This window comes from Nanorana parkeri, unplaced genomic scaffold (genome assembly GCF_000935625.1).
Source record: "Nanorana parkeri isolate BGI_ZX_2015 unplaced genomic scaffold, ASM93562v1 scaffold830, whole genome shotgun sequence".
In the NCBI taxonomy this organism is placed as follows: domain Eukaryota; kingdom Metazoa; phylum Chordata; class Amphibia; order Anura; family Dicroglossidae; genus Nanorana; species Nanorana parkeri.
In genome coordinates, this window is record NW_017307098.1 from 299412 (window position 1) to 323808 (window position 24397).

General features: G+C 39.5%; 1 protein-coding gene across 1 annotated transcript in view; it reads left to right on the forward strand.

The window, feature by feature from the left end:
* Nucleotides 1–24136, forward strand: part of LOC108794289 (transducin-like enhancer protein 1) — a 59796-nt gene extending 35660 nt beyond the window's left edge. Inside the window, exons 9-21 of the mRNA XM_018565302.1 lie at nucleotides 953–1069; nucleotides 1954–2007; nucleotides 4367–4519; nucleotides 7103–7247; nucleotides 10638–10831; nucleotides 10954–11030; nucleotides 12964–12983; nucleotides 13071–13216; nucleotides 14764–15011; nucleotides 17975–18122; nucleotides 19713–19863; nucleotides 21303–21379; nucleotides 22697–24136. Of these exons, the coding sequence (XP_018420804.1) occupies nucleotides 953–1069; nucleotides 1954–2007; nucleotides 4367–4519; nucleotides 7103–7247; nucleotides 10638–10831; nucleotides 10954–11030; nucleotides 12964–12983; nucleotides 13071–13216; nucleotides 14764–15011; nucleotides 17975–18122; nucleotides 19713–19863; nucleotides 21303–21379; nucleotides 22697–22804 (1638 nt within the window). The 3' untranslated portion in view covers nucleotides 22805–24136. The remainder of the gene's footprint in view (nucleotides 1–952; nucleotides 1070–1953; nucleotides 2008–4366; nucleotides 4520–7102; nucleotides 7248–10637; nucleotides 10832–10953; nucleotides 11031–12963; nucleotides 12984–13070; nucleotides 13217–14763; nucleotides 15012–17974; nucleotides 18123–19712; nucleotides 19864–21302; nucleotides 21380–22696) is intronic.
* Nucleotides 24137–24397: the final 261 nt, after the last annotated feature.

A 24397-nucleotide genomic window follows, 5' to 3' on the forward strand; every position in this document is an offset into this window, starting at 1 on the left:
GGAAAATCTCTGATAGACGAAAAAATAAATTGATGTGTTTTAACTAGGGGTGTTCAGATACCAGTATCGGTGCCCATACATGGCATTTTTACAAGCGCTACCAGGGTTGCAGCTGCGACTGGGCCCTGGCACTCCACCATTGTCCTGAAATCATTAGTCTGTATTGTTTTAGAAAAACTGTCACATCCCGATAAAAAAAAAAAAAGGTATCAGTAATTGGTATTTGTACTTGGTCTATAAAAAAAATTGTATCGGTGCATCCCTAAACTATATAATGCACCTTTCTCAAATTATACTTTAAAACCAGGATACACAAATCCCAGAAGCCCCTAAACCAATGCTCCTTAACGACAGCTGTCTTCATTTTTTTTTCTTTCTCTAGTCCAAGTCTTTCAGTGGAACTGGAAAAGTATCAGTACTTGTACAAAGTATGGTACTTGGTATCTGTGCATCCCTAGTTTATAACCCTTCCCTGCTCTATTGGTGACCTAAAAGGTAAAGCTTTGCCTATACATGTGCTTTATTTCGTATGGTTTGAGGCTTTGTAGCCATCAACATTGAAGATGTAGTAATTTGCTGGGTACAGTCACTGGATATATTTGTCTATATCCAGTATTCTCAGCACAAGCCCTAACTATACGCATATACCGACTAACTTTATTTAGACCTAATCTACTCATTTCTTTCCATTTTTGGCCAGACTTGCAGAATGCAGTGTACCATATATTTTACATATATTTTATCATTCTGAAGTATTTACAATATACACGAATATGCATAAAATGATGATGCACTTAAAAATATTCATACATGTTCACAGCCTATCTTAATGTGACATCTTGTTAAAGTTGCTGGTTTACCACGGAAATGCTGCTTGTGATTGCTTTAACGTTCTTGTTTTTTTGTTCTGTTTTTTTTTTTTTTTTTTTTTTTTTTTTTTTTTTTTTTATAGAGTAACTCTCTGTTGGTTTCTGACAGCCTCCGAGGCACAGATAAACGGAGGAATGGCCCAGAATATTCTAATGACCTTAAAAAGAGGAAAGTGGATGATAAGGATTCTAGCCACTATGTGAGTGAACTTTCTCATCTTGAACAATGTCAAGCTTTCCCAAGTATTCAATTTTTCTTTTTTTGTTGTTGTAAAGAACACCTTTAGAACAGCAATGCTTATTTGCCATTGTTCTAGAACCCATAATGTGCTCTGCTTTGGCATCTAATGGGTCCTTGTGAGCTTTATAGATCAGAGGATGATGTGATGTGCCGGCACAATTTGCACATCAAAAGAGATCTTTGGCGGAAAGGCACTTTTTTTTTATTTGCATTTATTCCTATTTGAGACAGGGTTGCTTTAACTAGAATTACCTCTGTCTTTAGAATGTTTGAAATGTGCGTACTGTTTAATTCATTTATTCAAGCCTTGGTCAGCAAAAGCTAGAAGAAAAGTGTAAAAAGAAAAAAAAAAAAATTGGCAGCCTACTTAAGAGATGTATTCTAGCCCTTTTGATAACCCTGTCTCGCAAGGCACAGTTATTTCCTGTTTGTCTTTGTGAAAGCCAGACGCTGTTAACAGTCTTGGTTTTCCGGTTTGAAGTGCAATCATTTTACAGTAGTTTCACAAACCCTGATGCAGATTACAATGCATGCTACAACAGCAAGGATTAGATTTCTAGAACCTTTGAAATATGTTTGAGATGCTTTCTTGTAATATGTGGACGTTTGCCAATTTCTCCACTTTTTTTTTTTCTTTTCCCATCTTCATTTCTGTTCCTATGAAAGTGTTGCTATATTGGTTTTGTAGAGCTGATTTAATTGGGAGCTTTATCATTTTATCTTACGATTTATGTTAAGTATACCTTTTCATACTCCTATTTTAGTAAATTAATTTTTACTAGTCAGTTTATTACTAGCCAGTTAAATCTTTATACTGAATAAAAATGTACCTATTAATTACAGGACAGCGATGGGGACAAAAGTGATGACAATCTTGTTGTTGATGTGTCAAATGAGGTAAGGCTTTGTTATCCCCACCCTTTCATGATTAGACTATTTCTTACAGTACCGTAGGGCCTTGTGTACCATTGTGATCCTTGCATTGTAAACATTTAAGAAGCACTTGACATGCTTTAAGTGGCTTTCTTGAAGTGATTGAAGCACCTCTGCTTATCCTGAGCGCCCATCAGCTATAATCTGGTGGGTTTTCTCCCATTTTTAGATGATGAATACAGATCTTAATAACATTTTCAAGTTTGATTAACGAGCATTGTACAGTGTACAAAGTGCTCTACCCATGGCAATCCTTGGGCCAAGTAGTAATGCACTTCCCCCATACAATGCATTACAGTAATTAAACATATATACACAAGTCTCCACACATTTTTAAAGGCGTCATCAGTGAGTTTTGCTTCAATACAGCAATGGATAAGCATTAGCACAATGGTCAAAAAAAACAATGAAAATACTAACAAAGAAATCTTATCCATTTAACATTCTGGGGATACAAAATGAGATTCCACCCTCTATAAACTGCACTCTGCTCAGGAAACCCCACTGGCTTAGTACCCCAGGATGGCTGTAGCTTTAACCCCTTCATGACTTGAGGCCTTTTTTTTTTTTTCATTTTTTGCACCCATGTTATATTCCACATTTTAGGCCTGAAAATTACTTAAAACCCCCAAACATTATATATTATATATATATATTTTTTACTTTAATTGCAATCACATAGGGGTGCTTACAAGCCCCTCATGTGATAGCAGATGGTGGTGACAGGTACTCTTTAAGGTGATGCTGAGGGTCCAAAAGACCCCCAGTGTCACCTTTACACTCTCAATAAGCTATTGAAGTGCAGATCGCACTTCAGTAGCTTATTGCTGGGCTTCAGGAGCCCAGCACGGACAGCTATGGGGCCGGAAGTGATGCAATCTGCATCGCTCCCAGTCCCATAGAACGGGGAGGAGATCGACTAACGGAGGTTTGTCCATCTCCTTCCCAGCTTCATGCCGACACCAAAGAAGCCGGTCCCGGGACCGTAGGAGGGGTAACTGAGCCCGGGAAACATGTCGGGCGGGCGGACCCGTTCACCGGCCCTTAGAAGCGATCTGACGGCTGCTGAGCCGCCAGAATCGCTTCTACTGTAAAGCAGACAGTCGGCTTTACAAGTTTAAACAGTTTGCTGCCGGGAGTCTATTTAAACAGCCCCTGTCGCAGGTACGTCGCTGGTCATAAAGGGGTTAAGTGGGGTTTTTGCAGATTTTTACAGGCTCTTGTTTTCACCATTGATTTTGCTTAACCTTGTTAAAAACTGCAGCCAATATGCCAAAAAACTGAAGGTTGTTAAATGTTTTGTGAATGTTTGCTTAACCCAATGGTTTGACTATCATTTACAATCTAAAACTAACAAACGTCCATGTGTTCAGGGCCAAACCAGTGCTTGCATGATGTCACTAATGCTTCTAAAGAGAGTTTTGATGCTTCTTTTTATGCTGGTGTAATGCATTTTGCTTTTGGGAAAGCCAAAGTGCAATATCTACTCTGGGCTGAGTCATGCTGGGAAAATAAAGGGCAGCTGTAAGATGCACTAACCTCTGTGGCACATAACAGATCTCTGGAATCCAGCTAATTAGCAAAGTAACAAGGGTTTCATCCTCTCATAGTTTTTGCAACACAGCGATTTTTCCACCTCGCAGGCTGGAGATGAAAACCCCTTTACGTAGCCTGCATTATGAATGTACTTAACCTATGTCCAAGAGTTTATTTTCTGCTGTGCTATGTATAGAGCAACACAATTTATATATGCAAGTTATGTAAATCCCTGCTGGCAACCTTACATTCTGTAACAAGCACAGATGTCTGCATCACAGCCAGGCAGCTAGAATTTTTAAAAGAATAGATTAGCAGTGGCAGCCTCCATGTGTCTTTTGCGAATGCTTTCTTTTAAAGGTTAACTAAACCCAAGAAGAAAAAATGTAATACATTGCAGCTTACCAATCCTTAGATGTGGCTGCATGTTTTTCCATAAAGTACAGAAATACCCTGTTCTTGCCAGAAATGCAATGTCCTTGTCTCTTCCTGTCAGCGGAACTGAAAGCACAAAGTAGGTCATCTATCTTCTGTATACTGTAGTATTAGTCTCCCTATTCCCAATGTAATGGAGAGGAACAAAGGTAAACATGTCTTATAGTTCAGTCTGGGTGGCAACCTTTACTCCATTCATAGATACAGAAAAGGAGTAAGCGTAGCCACTTTAGGACAGGAAGTGTTCGCAGGACTACCAGGTAGTCTCTTTGCAACAGCTTATCAACTTTCATGAATTGTGAAACATGCATCCTATTGTGTTCAACCACACAGTTTGTTTACATATGCTTAGGATCCATCTTCTCCAAGAGCAAGCCCAGCTCACTCACCGCGAGAGAATGGTATTGATAAGAGCCGATTAATGAAGAAAGATGCTTCTAGTAGCCCAGCCTCCACTGCATCTTCAGGCAGCTCAACATCTTTGAAATCTAAAGAAATGAGCCTGGTAAGTAACACATTAACATTCAATGGGACCTCGCATGTTAACAGATGGACATAGAATTGCAACTTTCTTTTTTTTTTTAATGTACAAACAAAAATAACTGGGACCATTTTGGACTTCATTTTATCAACTGAAAAGTAATGAATCTACTCAAGCAAATATAAAGAAATCAAATTGTCATCAGAGTATGTGGATCTATGGCAGGCTGCATTACTCACCATTTTTGATTTCCTATAGCCGATTTCAGGATTCAAATTTAATGCAACTCTAGGGGTTGCCCTAGTTGGTTACACTTCATTTTGTTGTTGTGCAATTCTTTATTTCAGCGCATGTTTTAAAGCACATTTCTCTTGAGATAAAATTTTGGAATTGTTACTCAGACATAATATGACCCCAGTACGACTTAATTCATCCCACTATTTGATTTGTGTTTGAAATGCCTGAGCCATGGGGATATGCTCTACCAACACACAAATAAATAATTTGAATGGGGGTGTGGGTGGTAGCTTAAAGGGCACATGTGTACAGACTATGGACATGAAACTATTCACATATTCTTATGCAGTAAAAGAGCTTTGAAATGAGCCATTTTAATGTGAAGGTCTTAATTCTTCGATTTACAGTAGAACCTTCAGTCAGGATTCATTCCTTTTCTAACAGCTTAGAAACGAATGCTGGTTGTTTAAGTTAGGGGGCTGACAGCCTCCTAAGATTCTGATGACGCAAAAAGTAATAGTATGTGCTCACAGTTGCAGGTTGAATCGGCATGATTTAACCCAGTAGACTAAAGACCTCTTGTGATGAAGAGGATGTACTGCAGAAGAGCGCTCTAGATTAACTGCTTCACGACTGACTACATACAGTGTACGTCGCAAGCATCGGTGGTGTTTAAACAGGGCCGTCAGGACTCTGTTTAAACTTGTGAAGCCGACTGTCGGCTTTACAATAGAAGCGATTCTGGCGACTCAGCTGTCGCCAGATCGCTTCTATGGCTCGGTGAAGGGGTCCCCCCGCCCGACACTCCCGCTGTGCTTTCCGGGCTCCGTTGCCCGCCCCTCCCCACGGGCCCAGGACCGGTTTCTCTGGTGTCGGCGTGGAGCTGGGGAGGAGATGGACGAACCTCGGTTTCTATGGGGCTGGGAGCGATGCAGATTGCATAACTTCGGGTCCCATAGCAGCAGCTTATAGCTGGGCTTCAGGAGCCCAGCACTATCAAAGCGCGATCTGCACTTCAATAGCTTATTTGGAGTGTAAAGGTGACACTGGGGGTCTTTTGAACCCCTCGCATCACCTTAAAGAGTACCTGTCACCACCATCTGCTATCCCATGGTGGGCTTGCAAGCCCCCCTATGTGATAGCAATCAAAGTAAAGTAAAAGAATAACAGTTTTTAAAATTAAAATCTAAAAATAATGTTTTAAAGTCCCCCGCCTCCGCGAGCACGCTCGTCGCCACGTAAACACACGTCGGGTGCACCTACGTATGAAAACAACGAACGTGCTACACATGTTGGACATCGCCGCGCACGCCAGAGTGAGAGCAATAATTCTAGGGCCAGTATTTTTGGGTATCTCTAAATTGATGCCCTGTGGGGGCTTTTAAAGCGTCGTCTATGGACTTTTTGGGGTACTGAAGTTTGTCGCTGTTTCACAGACGCACACAATTTTTAACCTGGGCATGTTGGGTATCTATTTATTCGTTGTAACCTCATCTTTTATATTTTATTAAACGGGTTTTTTTATTGTGTTTTGGGGTATTTAAGTAAATTTTTCACAATTTTTGGATTTGATAAGGAGTTGCGCTAATATCGTGCAACATACAAATTTGCAGCTGCCACCATTTTATTCTATAGGGTCTTGGCTGCCAGAAAATATATAATGTTTGGGGGTTTGAAGTAATTTTCAGGCCTAAAATGTGGAATATAACATGGGTGCAAAAAATGAAGCAAAAAAAAAGGCCTCAGGCATGAAGGGTTTAAAGGTGAGAATTGTAGTCAGAACTGTTTTTCTTAAAAAAAAAAGAATTTAGCCTGCAGTTGGGCTTTGAGCAATAAGCTGTGTGATTTTAGTTATATTGTGTCTGTTTGTTTTGTTAATCTGCCATTATCCTGAAGATATTACCATGGAAAAAGGAGCCACATTGAACGTGTTTGGCCCTGATCTCTTATTTAAGTGATGGCAGTTTCACGAGGACCTTTATTTTCTACCAAGCTTAGTTGGCCAATTGTAAGGGCACTGCATGTAGAATGTGGTTGAGCCAGATAGTCCTTAATTTGTCAAGCTCAGTGAAAAGACCACACTAAGGAAATTATATGCACACTTAGAAATGAGTATGAAACCATCCTTGTGCCGATGCAACTAGAAAACTGTGTAACACTTTCTACAGATCTGAGTTTTCATTTTGGCAGTAGAATTAAAGGTCAACATTTCTTTCTCACAAGTTAATACTGTCAACATTGTGTGGATTTATGAAAATTGGCTGAAGGAGTGGGTAGTAGATGCCCAGTATCCCAGCTGCTGTTGTGATAAATTGTGTAATATGGCCTGGATTAAAAATAATACTCATTTAATTTGTTTAATGATACTAGCATGAAAAAGCCAGCACGCCTGTTCTGAAATCAAGCACGCCAACTCCTCGTAGTGATGTACCGACTCCCGGCACAAGTGCTACATCAGGTCTGCGCCCAGGACTTGGCAAGCCTCCCTCCATGGACCCTCTAGTTAACCAAGCCGGTAAGAATTCCCCTTTTCTTCTGTGCTATGTTTACATTACATATGTTATGTACATAATACTCTATGAATCTTAAATATGTTTTTCTCCCCTTCCCTCTCACCCAAGAGGCCTGATGAATAACAGATGTTTGCACTCAATTTTCAGCAGCTGCACCACTTTCAGTCAGACTGTTTACATTTGGCTTTATTTTAATTCCAAATACTCCAATTTTCAGAAAGGCAGGCGATATTCATCTACTTATTGTCAGTGTAATGCTCTTTTCCAAACCCATAATTCCCAGTTCCAGTTGGTTAATATTTGCTATATGCATATAGCAAATGAACGCAACAATATTTACTTTCGCAGGCAAGTCCTTTCATGTAAATCCTTGAAGAAATCCATTTTCCTTTGTGAACTGACTATTAAAATTCAGGAGTCTGGCCTGGAAAGATTAATTCCAGATCTCAACCTTTATCTTTTGGTTTTGGCTCAGGCAAGTAAATTGTAAAGATCAGGGCATGTAACATGAGTAATAGGGGGTTGCAATTCCATTACTAAAAGTGCTCCAGCACACCATTTTTGTGTTTTTGAATCATTCTGAAAGTTCTCATTCAACAGACTGGAAAAGAAAAATCATTGATGTCTCAACCTTGTTTATCCATTATGCACACTTAACATGCCCAAATTGCAGGGTACTTTTTGTATCGAAAGGCTTTATAGCAAACGTTTTTGATTCATTGGCCACCATTTGAAAGTATTGAGCCACACTGTTTTTTCGACCCAGGCCTAAAACTGCTTAAAAAAGCCTTTATGGAGTGGACATGTGAAGGAAATTCAAGTTACAGGCTTCAGGACCTAGAAGTTGCTCAGGGCATGGCTTTCCTGCAAAAGACCAAAAATGAATTAAGATAAAATACATAGTCATGGCCAAAAATATTGGCACCCCTTCATTTCCGTCAGAGAATGCACCACTTCACGCAGACATTTGTTGCAATTACAAATGTTTAGGCATTCTCATGTTTTATTTATTTTGGTTGTTATTGCTATGACACAAAAAAGAGGGGGGGAAGCCAAATCTGACACATTCCATGCAAAACTCCAAAAAGGGACTGGACAAAATTATTGGCGCCCTCAATATTTGGTTGCACAGCCCTTGGAAAAAATAACTGACATCGCTACCTGTAACTATCAATTAGTTTCTTACACCTCTCTACAGGAATTTTGTACCACTCTTCTTTCGCCAACTGCACCAGGTCTCTCAGATTGGAAGGGTTCCTTTTCCCAACTGCTGTTTTGAGAACTCTCACAGGTGCTCTATGGGATTTAGATCTGAACTCATTGCTGACCAGTCCAGTACTCTTCAGCGCTTTGTATGAAACCATTTCTGGGTGCTTTTTGACTTGTGCTTTGGGTCATTGTCGTGCTGTAAGACCCATGACGTCTGATGGAAACCCAACTTTCTGACACTGGGCCCTATATTGCACCCCAGATTTCATAATGCCATGCACAGAGTCAAGACATCCAAAGCCTGAAGCAGCAAAGCAACCCCAAAACATCAATGGACCTCCACCATGTTTGACTGTAGGGACTGTATTTTTATTTTGAAGGCCTCATTTCTTTTTCTGAAAACCAAAAAGCTGTACATTTGTTTCATCTGTCCACTTCACTTTCTCCCAAAAGGGTTTTGGCAAACTCCAATCTGGCTTTTTTTGTCAGCAGTGGGGTCCTCCTGGGTCTCCCACCATAGTGTGCCTTTTCATTCAGGTGTTGACTGACGTATAGTGCGAGCTAACAGTTGTATCCTGTGCCTGAAGCTTGAATTTGTCTGGAAGTTGATCGAGGGTCTTTATCCACCATTCGAACAATCCTTCGTTGCAATCTTTGATCACTTGTTCTCTTTCGTCCACGTCCAGGCAGATTGGCTACAGTGCCATGGGCTGTAAACTTCTTGACAATGTTGCGTACAGTGGACACAGTGACAATAAGCTCTCTGGGAATGGACCTGTAACCTTGAGATTGCCCATGCTTTTCCACAAGAACTTGGAATGCAATTATTTCTTGCAATTTGGAAACGGTGCCAATAATTTTGTCCAGTCCATTTTTGGAGTTTTGCATGGAATGTATCAGATTTGGCTTCTTTCTCCACTTTTTTTTGTCATACCAATACAAACAAAAGAAATAAACATGAGAATGCATAAACATTTGCAATTGCAACACTTTTCTGAGCGAAGTGGTGCATTATCTAACAAATGCAGAGGTGCCAAACTTTTGGCCTTGACTGTATATAACTTGCTCCCTGCACAGATTCCTGCTTGTTTGTAATTTAAACACGTTGCTCCCCCTCGTGTTGGAACAATGTAAATAGTTCCACAGTCAGTAGCTATTGCTTTTTATGCTTCAGATTTGCACTTTAGCTTTCATTATTGGATAAATGACATATGTATTTGTAGAAGAAGCTTTTTAAGGAATCAGTAATTCTTTGACACTCTGCACCAGGACAGTAAAGTTGAGCCCATTAAGCTTCTCTGCACGTAAACCTTAGTACCCTGGAAATGCAGCCTCTGGCTTGAAGAGATGCTGCTTCTGAGACTGAAATTTAGCTAAAAAAAAATTAACAAACACTCTTCTACTGCACACTTTTTTACAGGAGCATCATCTCCACACCTTTATGATGTCTAACCCTTAGTTCTTTCAAACTGTAACTTTTTTTTCTATCTTTATAAACATGGCTCACAGCATCTTTGCCTCCTCAGAGGAGCCTCTGATTGGTTCTGTGTGCTTGCCTGTGAATGTGCATGATATTGTAAAACTGCTTTTGTTTTTGAGCAGGAAAGTAGAATTGTTTTATAACAAATATCATATACTGTAAATATTGTTTACTGGACTAATCCCTAGACATCCTAGAGGTGTAGAACAGATTCATCTATTACTCTAAAAGATTTTAGTTCTGATTTACTGGCTTCTGTTAGTGTTTGATGTACAACTATAACTTGCTATACCACTAGGACTTATAGTAAACTTGTTGTGAAATAATTTATGGTGGCTGCAATTGCATGCTTTGTTTTGAATAGGCTAGTTGCCTGGATCTAGACAGTAACCATGAGCGAAAAACAGATCAGAAAATTTGTGTTTATTTGAATACTAGGTCAGTGACTCAAAATAAGAATATCAGCATGGCAGGCATCTAGCATTTTCAGAAGAAGGCATGACTGTTGTACCGGGTTTGGAAAAGCATTTTTTTTTTAAAGAATTGGAATTCATCTCATACAATGTTCTAATACACTGACTGTAACATACAAGTGTAAATATGTCAATTATTGGACTGTTAATGTGGCTAAATCACTTAAAACTGTCACAGGTTCCTAAACAAGTCACACATTTGCATTTTTATTCTTCCCCTTTGGAAATAGCTGCTGCAGGTTTGAGGACTCCACTGGCAGTTCCTGGTCCTTATGGCACTCCCTTTGGAATGGTTCCACATGCGGGTATGAATGGTGAACTTACCAGTCCTGGAGCTGCCTATGCTAGTTTGCACAACATGTCCCCACAGATGAGTGCGGCTGCAGCAGCAGCTGCTGTTGTGGCCTATGGGCGGTCTCCAATGGTGAGTGCCAAATTAAGTAGTTAAGGAACATAATGATTAAGCACGTTTTCTAATTTCTACTTCATTTTAACTTCGCTTTTACTACAATCACTGTAGTTTACTTTCCTTTTTAAATGTTCCAGGTTGGTTTTGATCCCCCTCCTCATATGAGAGTACCCGGAATGCCTCCAAACTTAGCTGGAATCCCTGGAGGAAAGCCGTAAGTAATCATTTATTTACTCGTGTAGGGTATATTGTCTGATGGGATAATTTTATATATGTTAATTGTTCTTCTATATGTGCAGTTCAAACACCCACCCATATCGCCTAAGAAAGCATTGGGGGGTGGGGGTGTTCTTTTCCTGTTCCCTTCCTCATAATAGTGCAGCAAAAATTACCAATTAAGTCATGAAGTTTGTGCTTTTCCAGTAAGAGTAAGTTTGCAGTGTTTGACTGACTGTTAAGTTCAGTGCTTGTTTAGGGATGAGCCATTAGAAATATGTGTAGGGCAGAATTTAATGGTATGCTCCAAACTGCCACGAAGCATCACCGATTTACCTGCAAGAGTGGTTTAAGTCTTGGTGCCTGGCCTTTGTTATCCAAACCAAAAAAGAAACTGCTGCAGGTACAACCCCTATTCCAAATGCTTTGTAAAATCTACATAAAACAGAATGCAATGATTTGCATATCTCATAAACCCATATATTATTCACAATAGAAAGCATATCAAATGTTTAAACTGAGAAAATTTACCATTTTAAAAAACAAGTTTTATTGTGAAATTGATGGCAACATTGTGAGAGATGGAGATATTTGTTATGTAGATTTTAGTGTCCCACCTTTTTTGGAATTGGGGTTTTATAAAACTAAAGCATCTATAGGTTGGAATTGGACTGTGACAGGATGGCTTGGTAGGTTGCTGCAGGTATGTGCACTTCTTAAGTAGAGTAGTTTCAGTGTTGGTTTTGACAAGACAGAATTCAGATATTTTTATTACATTAGCAGTATTATACATTTAAAGTGACATTAAAGCATACTTTTTTTTCGCACCCCCAAAGTTAATGTTAGCACTTACCTTAAATGATGTCTCTTAATCCGATCTTTCCTGTCGTTTTCATCTGTCCCTCCAGCACTGCTGCGGGTCTCCGATACAGTGCTGACTCTTCGGTGCCTGCAGGCACTTCCTGTCCCACGGTGTCTGCATGCAGGTGCACGCCGTCCATTGACTTACCTTGTGTCTCTCCTCGTCTCCCAGCCGAAAATCTGAACTGCGCATGCGCCCGCCCCAAGATCCTTTGTGGCCGCCCGGGATTTTTCAGATTTTCGGACGGGAGCGTGCGGTGAAGACACAGGCAACTATTAACCTGTTTGAAAGGGTTTATTAAAAAAAAAGTTTTTGCATATATATATATAAGCTGCTTGCTAGCAGTAGATGTATGCAAAAAAACCTGAGGGTTTATTAACCCTTTAATTCACACTGAATTAAAAGCTGTGTGTTTTGTTAGCCTCAAATGTAACAAAGGTATGTGTTGTCTTTTATTGCAAGTAATACGAATAAAGTGTGTGCCTTTTAAGCTAACAAATATCACTATTGGCTTTTGTTACCAAACATTATTTTGTTGAAGGATCAAATACAGCTTGATCTCCTAAATATTATTTGCATCAGTACATGGTTTTGGTTTGGCAGCAGCAAGTTCAACAATGATGTAACAAAGGCAGCTGAAGATGCTTACATATTTTAACGTTTATCTCTTTTCACTGAACAATTTAATTGATAATTTGGTATTTTGAAGTACAAGATGTGCTGCCTTTTGTTGAAGTAGCTCTGAAATTATATTTGAAAGTAAATCTAGTCACATACATCACTCCATCCGGAACCACACTGTTTTTGCACTGATCGTTCGCTGAAGTATAAATATTATAAATCATTTTCCCTGTAGAGAGTGCTTGCAGTGTCACAGATTGAAGTATGTTTTACAATAAGTGGAAGCACAGATGTTCTGACTTAAATTGTTTAGTCGACAGAGGAATATGTAGCAGGAGAGAAAATGCTCCCACATTCATAGGTTTCTACTAATGTTTTCTGTACGTCAAGCCAAATCGGAAACAATATTTAATCAATCATTAATGTTGATGGATTTTGCTTTTTAAAGTTTGTATATGAGCCTTCTTGGTATGTCTATTCTCCCAAAAGTCATCAGGCTTATAGTCCCTTTTTCTTATTTTAATTATATTTGCAACATAAAATTGTGTTTGGTAGTAATTATAAATCACGGGGAAGTGGTTTGTGCTGTAACCATCAGCAACCCCACAAGACACGTTTACACTGGTGGGAAAGGATGTGTCAAGGTCTGGGACATCAGCCAACCTGGCAACAAAAGCCCTGTTTCTCAGCTGGACTGCTTAGTAAGTGTACAGAAACTTTTGTATTAGGGTAATTTGTCCTTAGAGACTCTACAAGGAAATGGCTTTTATTTAGTATGTTGTCTTAAAGCTCCAAATACAGAAACAGATTTGCTTTAAAGAGTAGCATTGTTTTAGCCTATTAGTCTATTTAACAGAGGTTTTTTTTTTTTTTAGCTATATTTATTTGTTGGGGATTTAAACTACTATACCACTTTTACATCTGTTGAGTTCCTGGGTTAGTTCCTGGGTTAGTTCCTGGGTTAGTTCCTGGGTTAGTTCCTTTGCTGTACTCTTTATGGATTGGTCTTGCTATCCCTGTTGAATATTGATTCTATCTTAAGCAGAAGTTAAACAAAAACTGGGAAGACCCAGAGGTGGATTGGAATATCTTTAACTCCGAGGAGGGTGGGAGATCCTGCTACCAGAGTCGTCATGCAATAAAAACACAAGGTTGACTTATTCATCACCAAGCCAACCTGTTGGTGAAATATCACTGACCCTTTTAATGCGCATGCTTAGCATTTTTGTCTTTTTATTGGCCTTAACATAAAAGTTTTCATGTAAAAACGTGCATGTGATATGTGAGCTAATCACCACTTTACAGTCATTGCTATGAGTGTGCTTACCATTACAACCTAAAACAGTGCATTGCTTCTTTCAGGAGAAATCATTCTCATACAGCATACTATCATCTTAGTTTTGTGTGTGTATGTTTACTCTACTTGTTTGCCAAGTAGGTGGTTGAAAAATTACTGGTTGACGGTTATGAAAAATAATCTAAGGACTTGGCGTTGCTATGATGTGTGTTTACCTAGGCTTCTACAGTCATTCACATACAGACTGCTTTTGTTATTAATTTGAAGGACCGTACCTGTGCAAATACTGTTCTACTATTAACAATGACAGTATTATAAATAATGAAACGTTTGTCATGTCCCCACCCTCACATAAAGAGGCCTATAATTGTTGCATAGAGGATCAAAAAAAGGGGAGTACAGAAGCGCTACTACCATATATTAACTGAATAAAACCAAAAAAAGTGAATCAGGGCAACTTACCGATGGATGGTGGTGCGTAACCATCGGCGAGGGGTCGATGGGTGTAGGTCCTTGACTGGTGAAAGTGGTGGGCACTCAAGGGAATGTGTGAGCAAATTGGGGGTGTTGGTTTAGTCACTGCCGTGGCAGCTGAGGGGGGCTCAGTGTTAGTGATAGCCTGGGTATGTGTGGCAGGAATCCTGGGTGGAGGGGGGACCGCTGGTTATTGCAGGCACAGTAAAAATGTTTTGGTGGGTGCTGGCAGAACTGTAAGGGGTAATGTGGGATGACAGGCTGCCTTTAGGCCAGGTTCCAAATATCTGGAATTTTTGTCTCCTGAGCTTTCTGCCTGAAACTGATCTGCTTACCCGTCATTAAGCTTTAGTTCAGCAAACACTGAGTTCCACAACATAAAGTAACCTAAGGAAACATTAAAAAAACATAATGCTGTTGAAATGCAGTCATAGTTGTGTTACCAGGTGTAATAAGTGGTTTGTTTTCTCTTTCTAGAACCGAGATAACTATATCAGATCATGTAAATTACTCCCTGATGGATGCACTCTGATTGTCGGAGGGGAAGCCAGCACGTTATCCATATGGGACCTAGCAGCTCCCACCCCGCGTATAAAAGCAGAGCTGACATCATCTGCTCCTGCCTGCTATGCTCTGGCTATCAGCCCTGACTCCAAGGTCTGCTTCTCCTGTTGTAGTGATGGCAACATTGCAGTGTGGGACTTACACAATCAGACTCTTGTAAGGTATGTTTTCAAAGTGTTTTATATTTATAGATCCATAATTTCCTGATGAAAATGGCTTATCTCTCATACCTGTGTGTACATGTACAAAGGTTTCCATGATGTGTAAAACTACTATATATTATAGTATGCATTGAAGACTAAATTAAAAGTATATGGAATCCTGGATATTTTATTTAATAAAGTTGTTCAATCTCTCTTACCAAGAGAGAGTAACGCTCAAGTGTAGATGGAGGTTACAGTTATTTTATTGGTTAATGAGAATTGCTTATAAAGTAAAGTAAATTGAACCTGTCACCTGCACTCACCAAGGTTACTGTTTTTGTAGGTGAAATAATTAAGGAAATGTCATCCAGAGCGTGTAGTGACAGCCTTCCAGACAAAAGCAGATTTTTTTTTTTTTTTTTTTTTTTTTTATATGGTTTGGCAGGGGGTGCTGGGTGACTCGTTTTAAAGTCAAAATTCTATTCAATATTGCATATTTGCAGTGTTACTTTTTTGTTGTTTTTCAAGAGAAGCTAGGCAATTGTCAATAGTGGTAGGTTAGTCTAGAAGCCAGGTTAATCTTTAAAAATTGACAGATATATTTGAATGGCCTTGCTTAGAGCGTAATATCATTTTATAGGATAGGAATGCTGACACCATGTTCTTGGGAACTGACCTTTAGTATTTTATGTTCCATGACCCTGGCAGTTGGAATATCCTAATACGAGCAGCGAATGCCAAAAGGGTTAAACAAGGCTTAGCACGGATTTTTATTTAATTGCTCTTAGAGCTAGGTTGTATGTAGCTCACATATTTTGAATCCTATTAGGTTGGCAACCCTGTCTGTATGGAGGGCCAGCAAACTATTCTGACTGGAATAAATCCACAAGGCTTTACAGGCAGTTTGGCAGGCACATGACAGATTTGGGACTGATAATTCTCCTCCCAACCTTCAGATGTAATTTTAAGCAACTGCAGCCAGTGTCCTCTTGGCATGGCCCTCCTGCAATTGTTTCTATCCATTTAAAATGTTCTGGATCTGTTACATATGCCATATGATTGCATATGAACTTTTACATTGACACTTTTAAAAGATACAGTGCTTGCAAACTCTTCAGTTCAGATTCACTTCCCTCATTTTAAGCTATACTTTTGCTGGGTTGCATATTATTTCTCCTATTCTTTTTTTCTATTCTCTTTGAATTGTTACTGTTGGCCCACTATTTTTTATTTATTTTAAAAAAATATATATAATTAATGGCCTCATTTACATGTGCAATGCCGCAGCAATCAGCCCTCCTAGACTAGGTTGAACAGGTGTTGAAAAGCATTGGCACCAATGAGCAGTAAGATTCTGTAAGGACTGAGATTATAGCCAGTGTATAAGGGCTGTAGATCAAATGCTGAGACCCTCTTAGTAATTGTTTACATTCTAAAAAATGTTAATATAATGTATTACAAACAAGGACTATGGTACCTTTTTTTTTTTGCCACTGATGTGTAATAATTAGTGTTTACAACCCTTTGAAGATCCTTAAACTCCACTGTGAGAAGCTCCTTTGTGTGTTTTCACTTATGGTTTTTCATAGGTAGTACTTTTTCTGTGGTGCATGGAAGATGAGTAGCATGCTTATAGGAAACCTGTGCTAAAGAGATCTGTGCTGGCTGCCGTTGCTCGTCTCTTACTGAAAATACTCTTGACCTGCCATCATGCAAAGCTAGTAATATCAATAGATTGAGTTACTCGGAGCAAAACATGCTGATCAGGAGTTCTGAGTTTGCTTCGACTTTGTTTCGCATGCTTATTCAAAGTTGATACTCAGTTTTAATATCATTGAAGGACTAGTAGCTTGCATTCTAAAAACATCTGTTTCCTATTTTTATATGTGAATGTAAAAGTCCTCTGTAGGAATTGCAGGTGGCACAGACCCATATGCATTTGACTTAAAATAGTAACTTTCTTCATTAATCCAGAATAAATAAATGTATACATTGCCCAGCAAAGTATTTCTTTACCCATGCACTTGGTCATCATGTATCCTAACAGCTGGCTCCAAGTCTCTCGGCTCCAATTTCCAGAACTTCCAGTCCACTACAAAATCACAAGGGATAGTGCAATCTCGTTAGCTTGGAGAAGGGTGGATAGGGTAGAGGAAAGCAGGGGAGTGGTTTAACTTGCCCTGCTGTGTGTGGAGATGCGCACAGCTTACTTTTACTCACAAGAGTGGCTCCATTGGATCCTGTAAGAGAAAGGAGCCACATTAAAACAGGATTTCAGGGCCAGTGCTCAGGAGACCTGCTGATTCTGCAGCAAACTAATGATTTTAAACAAGAAAAAGCATCTATTGTAAGTGATTTCATCAGCATTTGAAATAGATTAAAAACCTTTTGATGTTAATATAACTTTAATATTTCTAGAAGTGCGGGGATGAGGTTAAAATAATTCAGGGGAAAACATACTTTTGTCACTTATCTTTTTTTGTAACCCAGTTAAATCGAAGCATGCTTTGTTTAATATTGTCACCTAATTTCAAACACTATACACAGTTTCATAATCTTTTGAGTGTGCTATAATACTGCTTTAATTCTTGCCTGTCCATTTTCAGGTTATTAAGAAATTGAATTGACACATAATGGGTAGTAATTTGTTTCATTGGTCTGATGGGATCATGTAAGCTTTGATAACAGTTTATTGTGCTCCATTTTTGGTCTGTCTTTGAGGCACATTATTGTAGATTTGATGGCAAAAGCCTTTTGTCAGATGCTTGAGATTGCTAGCCATTTGAATTAACCAAAGCAATACCTGCTGTTAGGAACTTTGTAGGCGTATTTTAAATCTGCACGAAAGAGAGGAGTGTTGTTCCATTTCACTAGATTTACAAGAGATGACACATGTAGGGAAAGTCCAAAGCTAACAACGCAGCAGTGTTTACCTTGAGTACTGGCAGGAAATCATTATTCAATCTTGTTTGTCTTATCAGGCAATTCCAGGGCCACACAGATGGAGCCAGCTGTATTGACATTTCTAATGATGGTACCAAGCTCTGGACAGGAGGTTTGGACAACACCGTACGATCCTGGGACTTGCGTGAAGGACGACAGCTACAACAACATGACTTCACGTCACAGGTAAATGCTGTGTGCTGTGATTTTTTTCTTTTATTCTTTTCAATAGAATCGTTTTTTATTCAAATAAACTTGACACGTTTACCTTAAAGCTGGTCACCCACAGACAGATTTTGCTTCAGATTTGATCTGTCAGAAATGTAGGCAACTTACAGACATGCAGAAATGATCCACCCATTAAATTCTGTGTTGCAGAACACATTTTAAATCTGCAGTTGTGTGTGAGTGAAATCGCTCCATTCTCAACAGGTGTATAGTGAGGGTCTACCTGGTTGGAGGTATGTATGTATACACACATGCCCTCCCGCACTCGCGCCCTCCCGCACTCACGCGCACTCTCCAGGAGACAGTGTCCTGTAGATTTATTTTTTTTCTAATCCACACAGCAATGTGGACACAGAGGACAACTAAAAAAAAGTACGTTTTTGTCTTGTATACTGCAACTGCATATGACGGTTTCATGTACTCTTGATGTACATTGCTGGCACATGTTGTTTTTTTTATCAGGCAGACCTCTTAGGGTTACAATATGACCCTATAAGCTTTGTACAGTCAACTTCAGATGTACTGAAACTGTAAAATGAGGACCTTCCTAATCCAATTAATTTGTATCCAACCAAGCAGGCCCTTGCACTACATACTTATTGGCAGAGCTAAAGACTATTGTACAATTGAAATGTAACGTGTGGTGCGCTTTACACTGCATAGTTATGAGTCAGATTTTGTCATATTTGTCAGATCAACAAATTTACAGTTTAGACCATCAGGACAATCTTACACAGCTGAAGAATCAAATGTTTTGTTTTTATTGGTGGGAAGTTATGTTAAAGTGGACCTTTACACTCAAAAATCCAATTCTACCACTGCATCCCTCTATGTATGATTGATGTCAGGTGTAAAATGCTGTGATTTTGAAATGCTTACATTTGCAGAGCATTCACTTCCTGCTTTGAAAAGGGAAAATGACTTTAGTTTGGCAACCCAATGCACACTGGGATTGCCTTGTCATCAGCAGAGCATTGCTGGGACATCTCATTTGTAATCTCATGAGATCTCGGGGAAAGACATTAGCCTCCCTTGAGATGTCCATGCTCACATGTCCTAGTTGCATGTTTAGTCACATGTGCCAGTAAATCAGGGATGTAAAGCACTGCGTAAATTGTGGCCACTACATAAATACCTGTTATAAATTACTAAATTGAATGCTTTTATGTATGCGCATTGTAGATATTTGTTTACCCTAGGGTGAATCAAACCTTTCCAAGAAAGATCTTTGCCTGCCTTTCTCCAGCAGACACATGGTCAGTCATATTCTACAATCATATGTGTCGGAAGGGGAGAGCCTTTACTGCCTTTTTTGTGTTTTCTCTGATCGGATTCAGTCAAGACAAAAACGGCATGGACTAACAGATCTAGTCACTAGTCTGTCCTCCAAATAGAAGTTCCCCAAAGTCATCTGATGTGTTGATCTGTGTTCATAGACTGCTCCGTTGTCCTCGAAGATCTGTATAGAGAAGGTGGTTTCTCATGAGTACCTCAGGTTTAGCCTTTGATATTCTAAACATGGTCTTTCGTGTTTTGTTTTATATTTAGATCTTCTCCCTTGGATACTGTCCAACTGGTGAATGGCTTGCAGTAGGAATGGAAAGCAGTAATGTGGAAGTTCTGCATGTAAATAAACCAGATAAATATCAGCTGCATCTGCATGAGAGCTGTGTGTTATCATTAAAGTTTGCATATTGTGGTAAGTAAAAAAAAAAAAAAAAGGCCTACAATGGCAATAATTTTCATTGTTTTGTATATAATTTGGTCTGTTTAGTTTGTTGTGTGTAGATGTATGTAGAGCTGCAGCTAACGATTATTTTCAAAATCGATTAGTTAGCCAATTACGTTCGATTAATGGGTAAAAAAAATAAAATACATTTTAAAAAATGGCTCCAGTGATGGGACTACTAGTTTGTATTGAGATTGCAGTCCATCCCGGGAGCTAGCTTGGAGCCGTGGAAGTAAAAAAAAAAAAAAGTGTGTGCAATATAGGGAAATGAAAAGTGTAACATTATACAGAAATGAATGCAGAATGCATAGAGGACAACAAAACCCAGCAATATAGTACATTATACAGCGCAACGCAGAATACCGCCAGCTATAATGTACTATTTCTGGGATTTGTTGTATTCCTCTGTAGCTGGTGGTATTCTGCATTGCGCTGTATAATATATTATTCCTTGATTTGTAGTCCTCTATACAGCGCAATGCAGAATTCACCAGCTATAGAGGACTACAAGAAGTCCCAGCAATACATTATACATACAGTGTATAATGTATTGCTGGGATTTGTATTCCTCTATAGCTGATGTTATAATATACAGCACAATGTACCATCAGCTATAGAGGAATACAAATCCCAGCAATACATTATAGAGCACCATGTGTGGCAAAGTGCAGGCTTACCTGAGCAGTCTTCCAGCAACTTGTTTCTGAGATCGGGCCTGTCTATCGGTGGCTGTCATCCGCCCCGCACCTGCTCCTCCTTTACTACTTCTCCCTGCGCCGATCGTGGATTTGGGAGGGTAGTGAGCGTGAGGCGGGGTGGAGGTGCGGCGTGTGGATGTGGGCCTGGCAGCGGCGAGCGTGAGGTGGGGAGGTGGTGTGGCGCGCAGCCACACCTCCATGTGGAGCCGCGAACAGGGCCAACCAATCGGGAGCCGATTATTCGATTGAAAAAGTTGTCAACTTTTTCAATCATCGATTATGTCGATTTAGTTGTTGCAGCCCTAGGGGTGGAGCTGTGAATTGGAGGGAAAATGGTTGAAAAAGATTCTTTAGTGTGATCATATGCATAACATCTTTTGTTATAGGTACTCTAGTTTTGGCCAGACCTATAAGCTGCCATTCCAACCATACTATTGAATATAAATTTGAAGGACTGCTGTGTGCACAAAAAGATTTGCAGAAAACACATAATCTTGTAATTGCCCAACCCTGTTGTGATCATTCAAGTGCCTATTATAAAGAGGGTGGCAGCATCTCCCTCCTCCTAGTTAGGCTCTGAATGGCAATACTTAACTAGCGATGCCCACAATTGAAATTATTACTTAGCCGGAGCTGCTTATTTATGGATTATAATTTCTTACATACTTTTAGCATTCAGCTTGTGACTCCTTTTTGATTTTGTTTGCTCAGGTAAATGGTTTGTGAGTACAGGGAAAGACAACCTTCTTAATGCTTGGAGAACACCATATGGAGCCAGTATATTCCAGGTAAGTGACACATTAATTTTGTTTATTAAAATGACACTAAACTCATTAAAGTTAAATCTTAAAATTGCATTCATGTACCCTATTAATAAAAATATATCTTGTTTATCACTCAGTAGATCCTCAAATCATCTCTGAATTCATGTTGACACTGTCCCCTCTTCTGGAGGGTGACTACTTTTGTTCCCCATGGTCTGTGTGTTGTAAAGTAGCCACCAACCCAAGCTCGCTCCTGTGATGGACTAGAACAGGGGCGCCCACAATTTTTCGTCTGGAGACCTACTTTTAAAATGACGAGCTCAATGAGATCTACCAACGAAACAACACCTGCGTTCAGGGGCGGGAGGGAGCGTGGTGGTGCATTGAGTCAATGGCACCACAGCCAGGCCCCGGAACCCAGGCACATTAGTGCCTGCGTTCCGGTCCAGTGCGATCCGCAAAAATGCTGCAAGCACTATTTTTGCTGATCACACCGGACCGGAATGCAGGCACCAAGGTGCGGGTGATCGAACTGTGGGCAGGGGACATGGCTGCGGTGCAACCCCACGTCCCCTCCCGCCCCTGAACACAGGGAGTCGGCTGGCTTGCATTCCAGTGCGTTCTAGAGGCGCCGGCGTCCTATCCTCCCGTGCCAGTCAGCCGCACGAGCACCACGGGAGCATAGCCGTAGCCAGCTCCTTTTGCGCACGTGGCAAGAAAAAAAGGTGCCCCCCCCCCAAAAATGGAAAAAGAAATTGAGGACACAGAGCTGCCGTAACAGCAGCATGTGCGGTGAGGAGAGATAGAGCCGCCGCCTGTCAGATCCCGGCTGAGCTGCTCTCTCTCTCCTCACTGCTCAGCGTGCTGCTGTGACTGCGGCTCCGGCCCCTGCCGCCGACTGCAGCTTCACTTTCACTTTTCCACGGATCCCCGCTGCATACAGATGGTGGAGAGCAGCGGGGATCCAGATTAGACAGGACATCGTGATCTACCAGTGATCGCTACGTGATCGACTGGTAGATCGCGATCGACCTTATGGGCAGCCCTGGACTACAATCTTGATACAAATGAGTAAACTCTTAAAACTGAGATTGTAATCCATCACAGGAGGGGTCTTGGAGCGGTGGCTGCTTAACAATGCACACAAGGACCAACAAAAGTAGTCACCCTCCAGAAGGAAGGACAGTGTCGGTACCAATTCAGAGATTTGTGGATCTACAGCTAATGATACATTGAATTCAATTGAATGGATTTTTAAGATTTACATTCAGTGTCACTTTAAACTGCCACGCACAAACCTGGCTATAAGAAGTGTGGAATAATATGTTGTCTGTTTTGTAGTCCAAAGAATCCTCATCGGTGCTGAGCTGCGACATCTCTGCGGATGATAAATACATTGTCACTGGATCAGGGGACAAGAAGGCTACAGTCTATGAAGTGATCTACTGAAAGAGATTGGATTATTACTTTGTACAAATGATCTGGGCCAAAATCTACTTTTGCGTAGCAGGAGAAAGAAAAGCCGACTTTTTATCCCGAATATGAAACTTTTTGCCTGTGTATATAGAGAAAATGCAATATGGACTTGCTGAACCTCCTATACGTTGAGATCTGACTGCCTGGATCAAGCTGAAGTCAACATATAATGAACGTATGATGTCTTAATGTGTCTGCTGAAAACATTTTTTTTTTTTTTTTTTTAAGAAAAATTTTTTTTTTTTTTTTTTATATTTTTGTGTGTCAGTTGTATAAAATGTAAATATTTGTTTTCCTACAGTAAAGTCTTTAGTACCAACAACATTTTTTATTTTTATTTTGTAACTGTCAATATGTAAATTGATTTTCATGGTGTATATAGGATTTGTAATTACTTGCAGTTACCAAGGTTGTGACTGTTTATTCTTTTACTACACTGTGATAGGTCTAGTCAAGTTGTAAATGTTATTTGAAATAGCAGATGCACAGTAACTTGACACCTGATTAGTAGCTGTACGTTTATAAGCCCGAATCCTTTCTCTAGACAGTATTCTTTCCTCATAACTTACTCTTGTAGTGTGATTGTCATTGTTCAAGCTCTTTTCAAAACATAATTTCTTTCCATTTCACAAATCTCAGAGACTAATCATCCAGAATTTATGAAGAACCATTTTTGAAGTGTATGTATATATACAATTAAAATGCATTTGTAAGATGGTTAGGTGTATGATTTTGTTCCCATTTGATGTCAATCTTGATGGGTGCTGTCATCTAATGGCATCTCAATCGAATCTCTGTAAAAGAGTGCAGTTCATGGGAACATTTGGGGATTTTTTTTTATAGTCTTTAATACTGAAAGGCTTTTTCCCCTTCTGTGATTAACATAAATAATAGAAAAAGCCCTGTAAATATAGAGTTCTGCAGAATAGTCATTTTGCTTCTGTTCCTCTAGTTTATTTGTTTTTTGGGGTTTTTTTTTTTTAAATGGATACATACGATAAGCCTGCTCAGTATTTTTAGCCATGTGTAATTGGCTTCTTGCAGGAATTGGAACCTAAATCTTCTGCTGCTTTTTCCCCCTTTTAATATTCCTTTGTGAAATTTTAGGATCATGGCTGTTCAGCTGCATCCATCACACAACTGATTTATTTATTTTAAGATGAAAACATTTGGTGAGCAGTGAACCTTGCATCATATTGTAAGCCTTCCATAGAGTCCATTATGAATGTTTTTATAAAAGCAAAGACTTTTGATTTTTTTGTTAATGAAGTCTATACTTCATTACTATGTCTGAATAAAACTTAATACACTCTTTTCTGGTATTCTTTGTTTTAATCAAATGTCAAAATAAGCTCTTAGTATAAAGTGTCTTGTATTAAGAAGTTATGCATGCTGAAAAAGTATATAACGAAACATTTTCTAGTATATTTAGACATGCTTGAGAGGTATAAAAAATGCTAGTCAATGAACACATTTGCAGCATGTAAAAGCATCTGGGTATTCAGCAATTGCTTCATGGACAAATGAATGGTCTATTTAACTGCATGTAAAATCAGAACCTTTTTT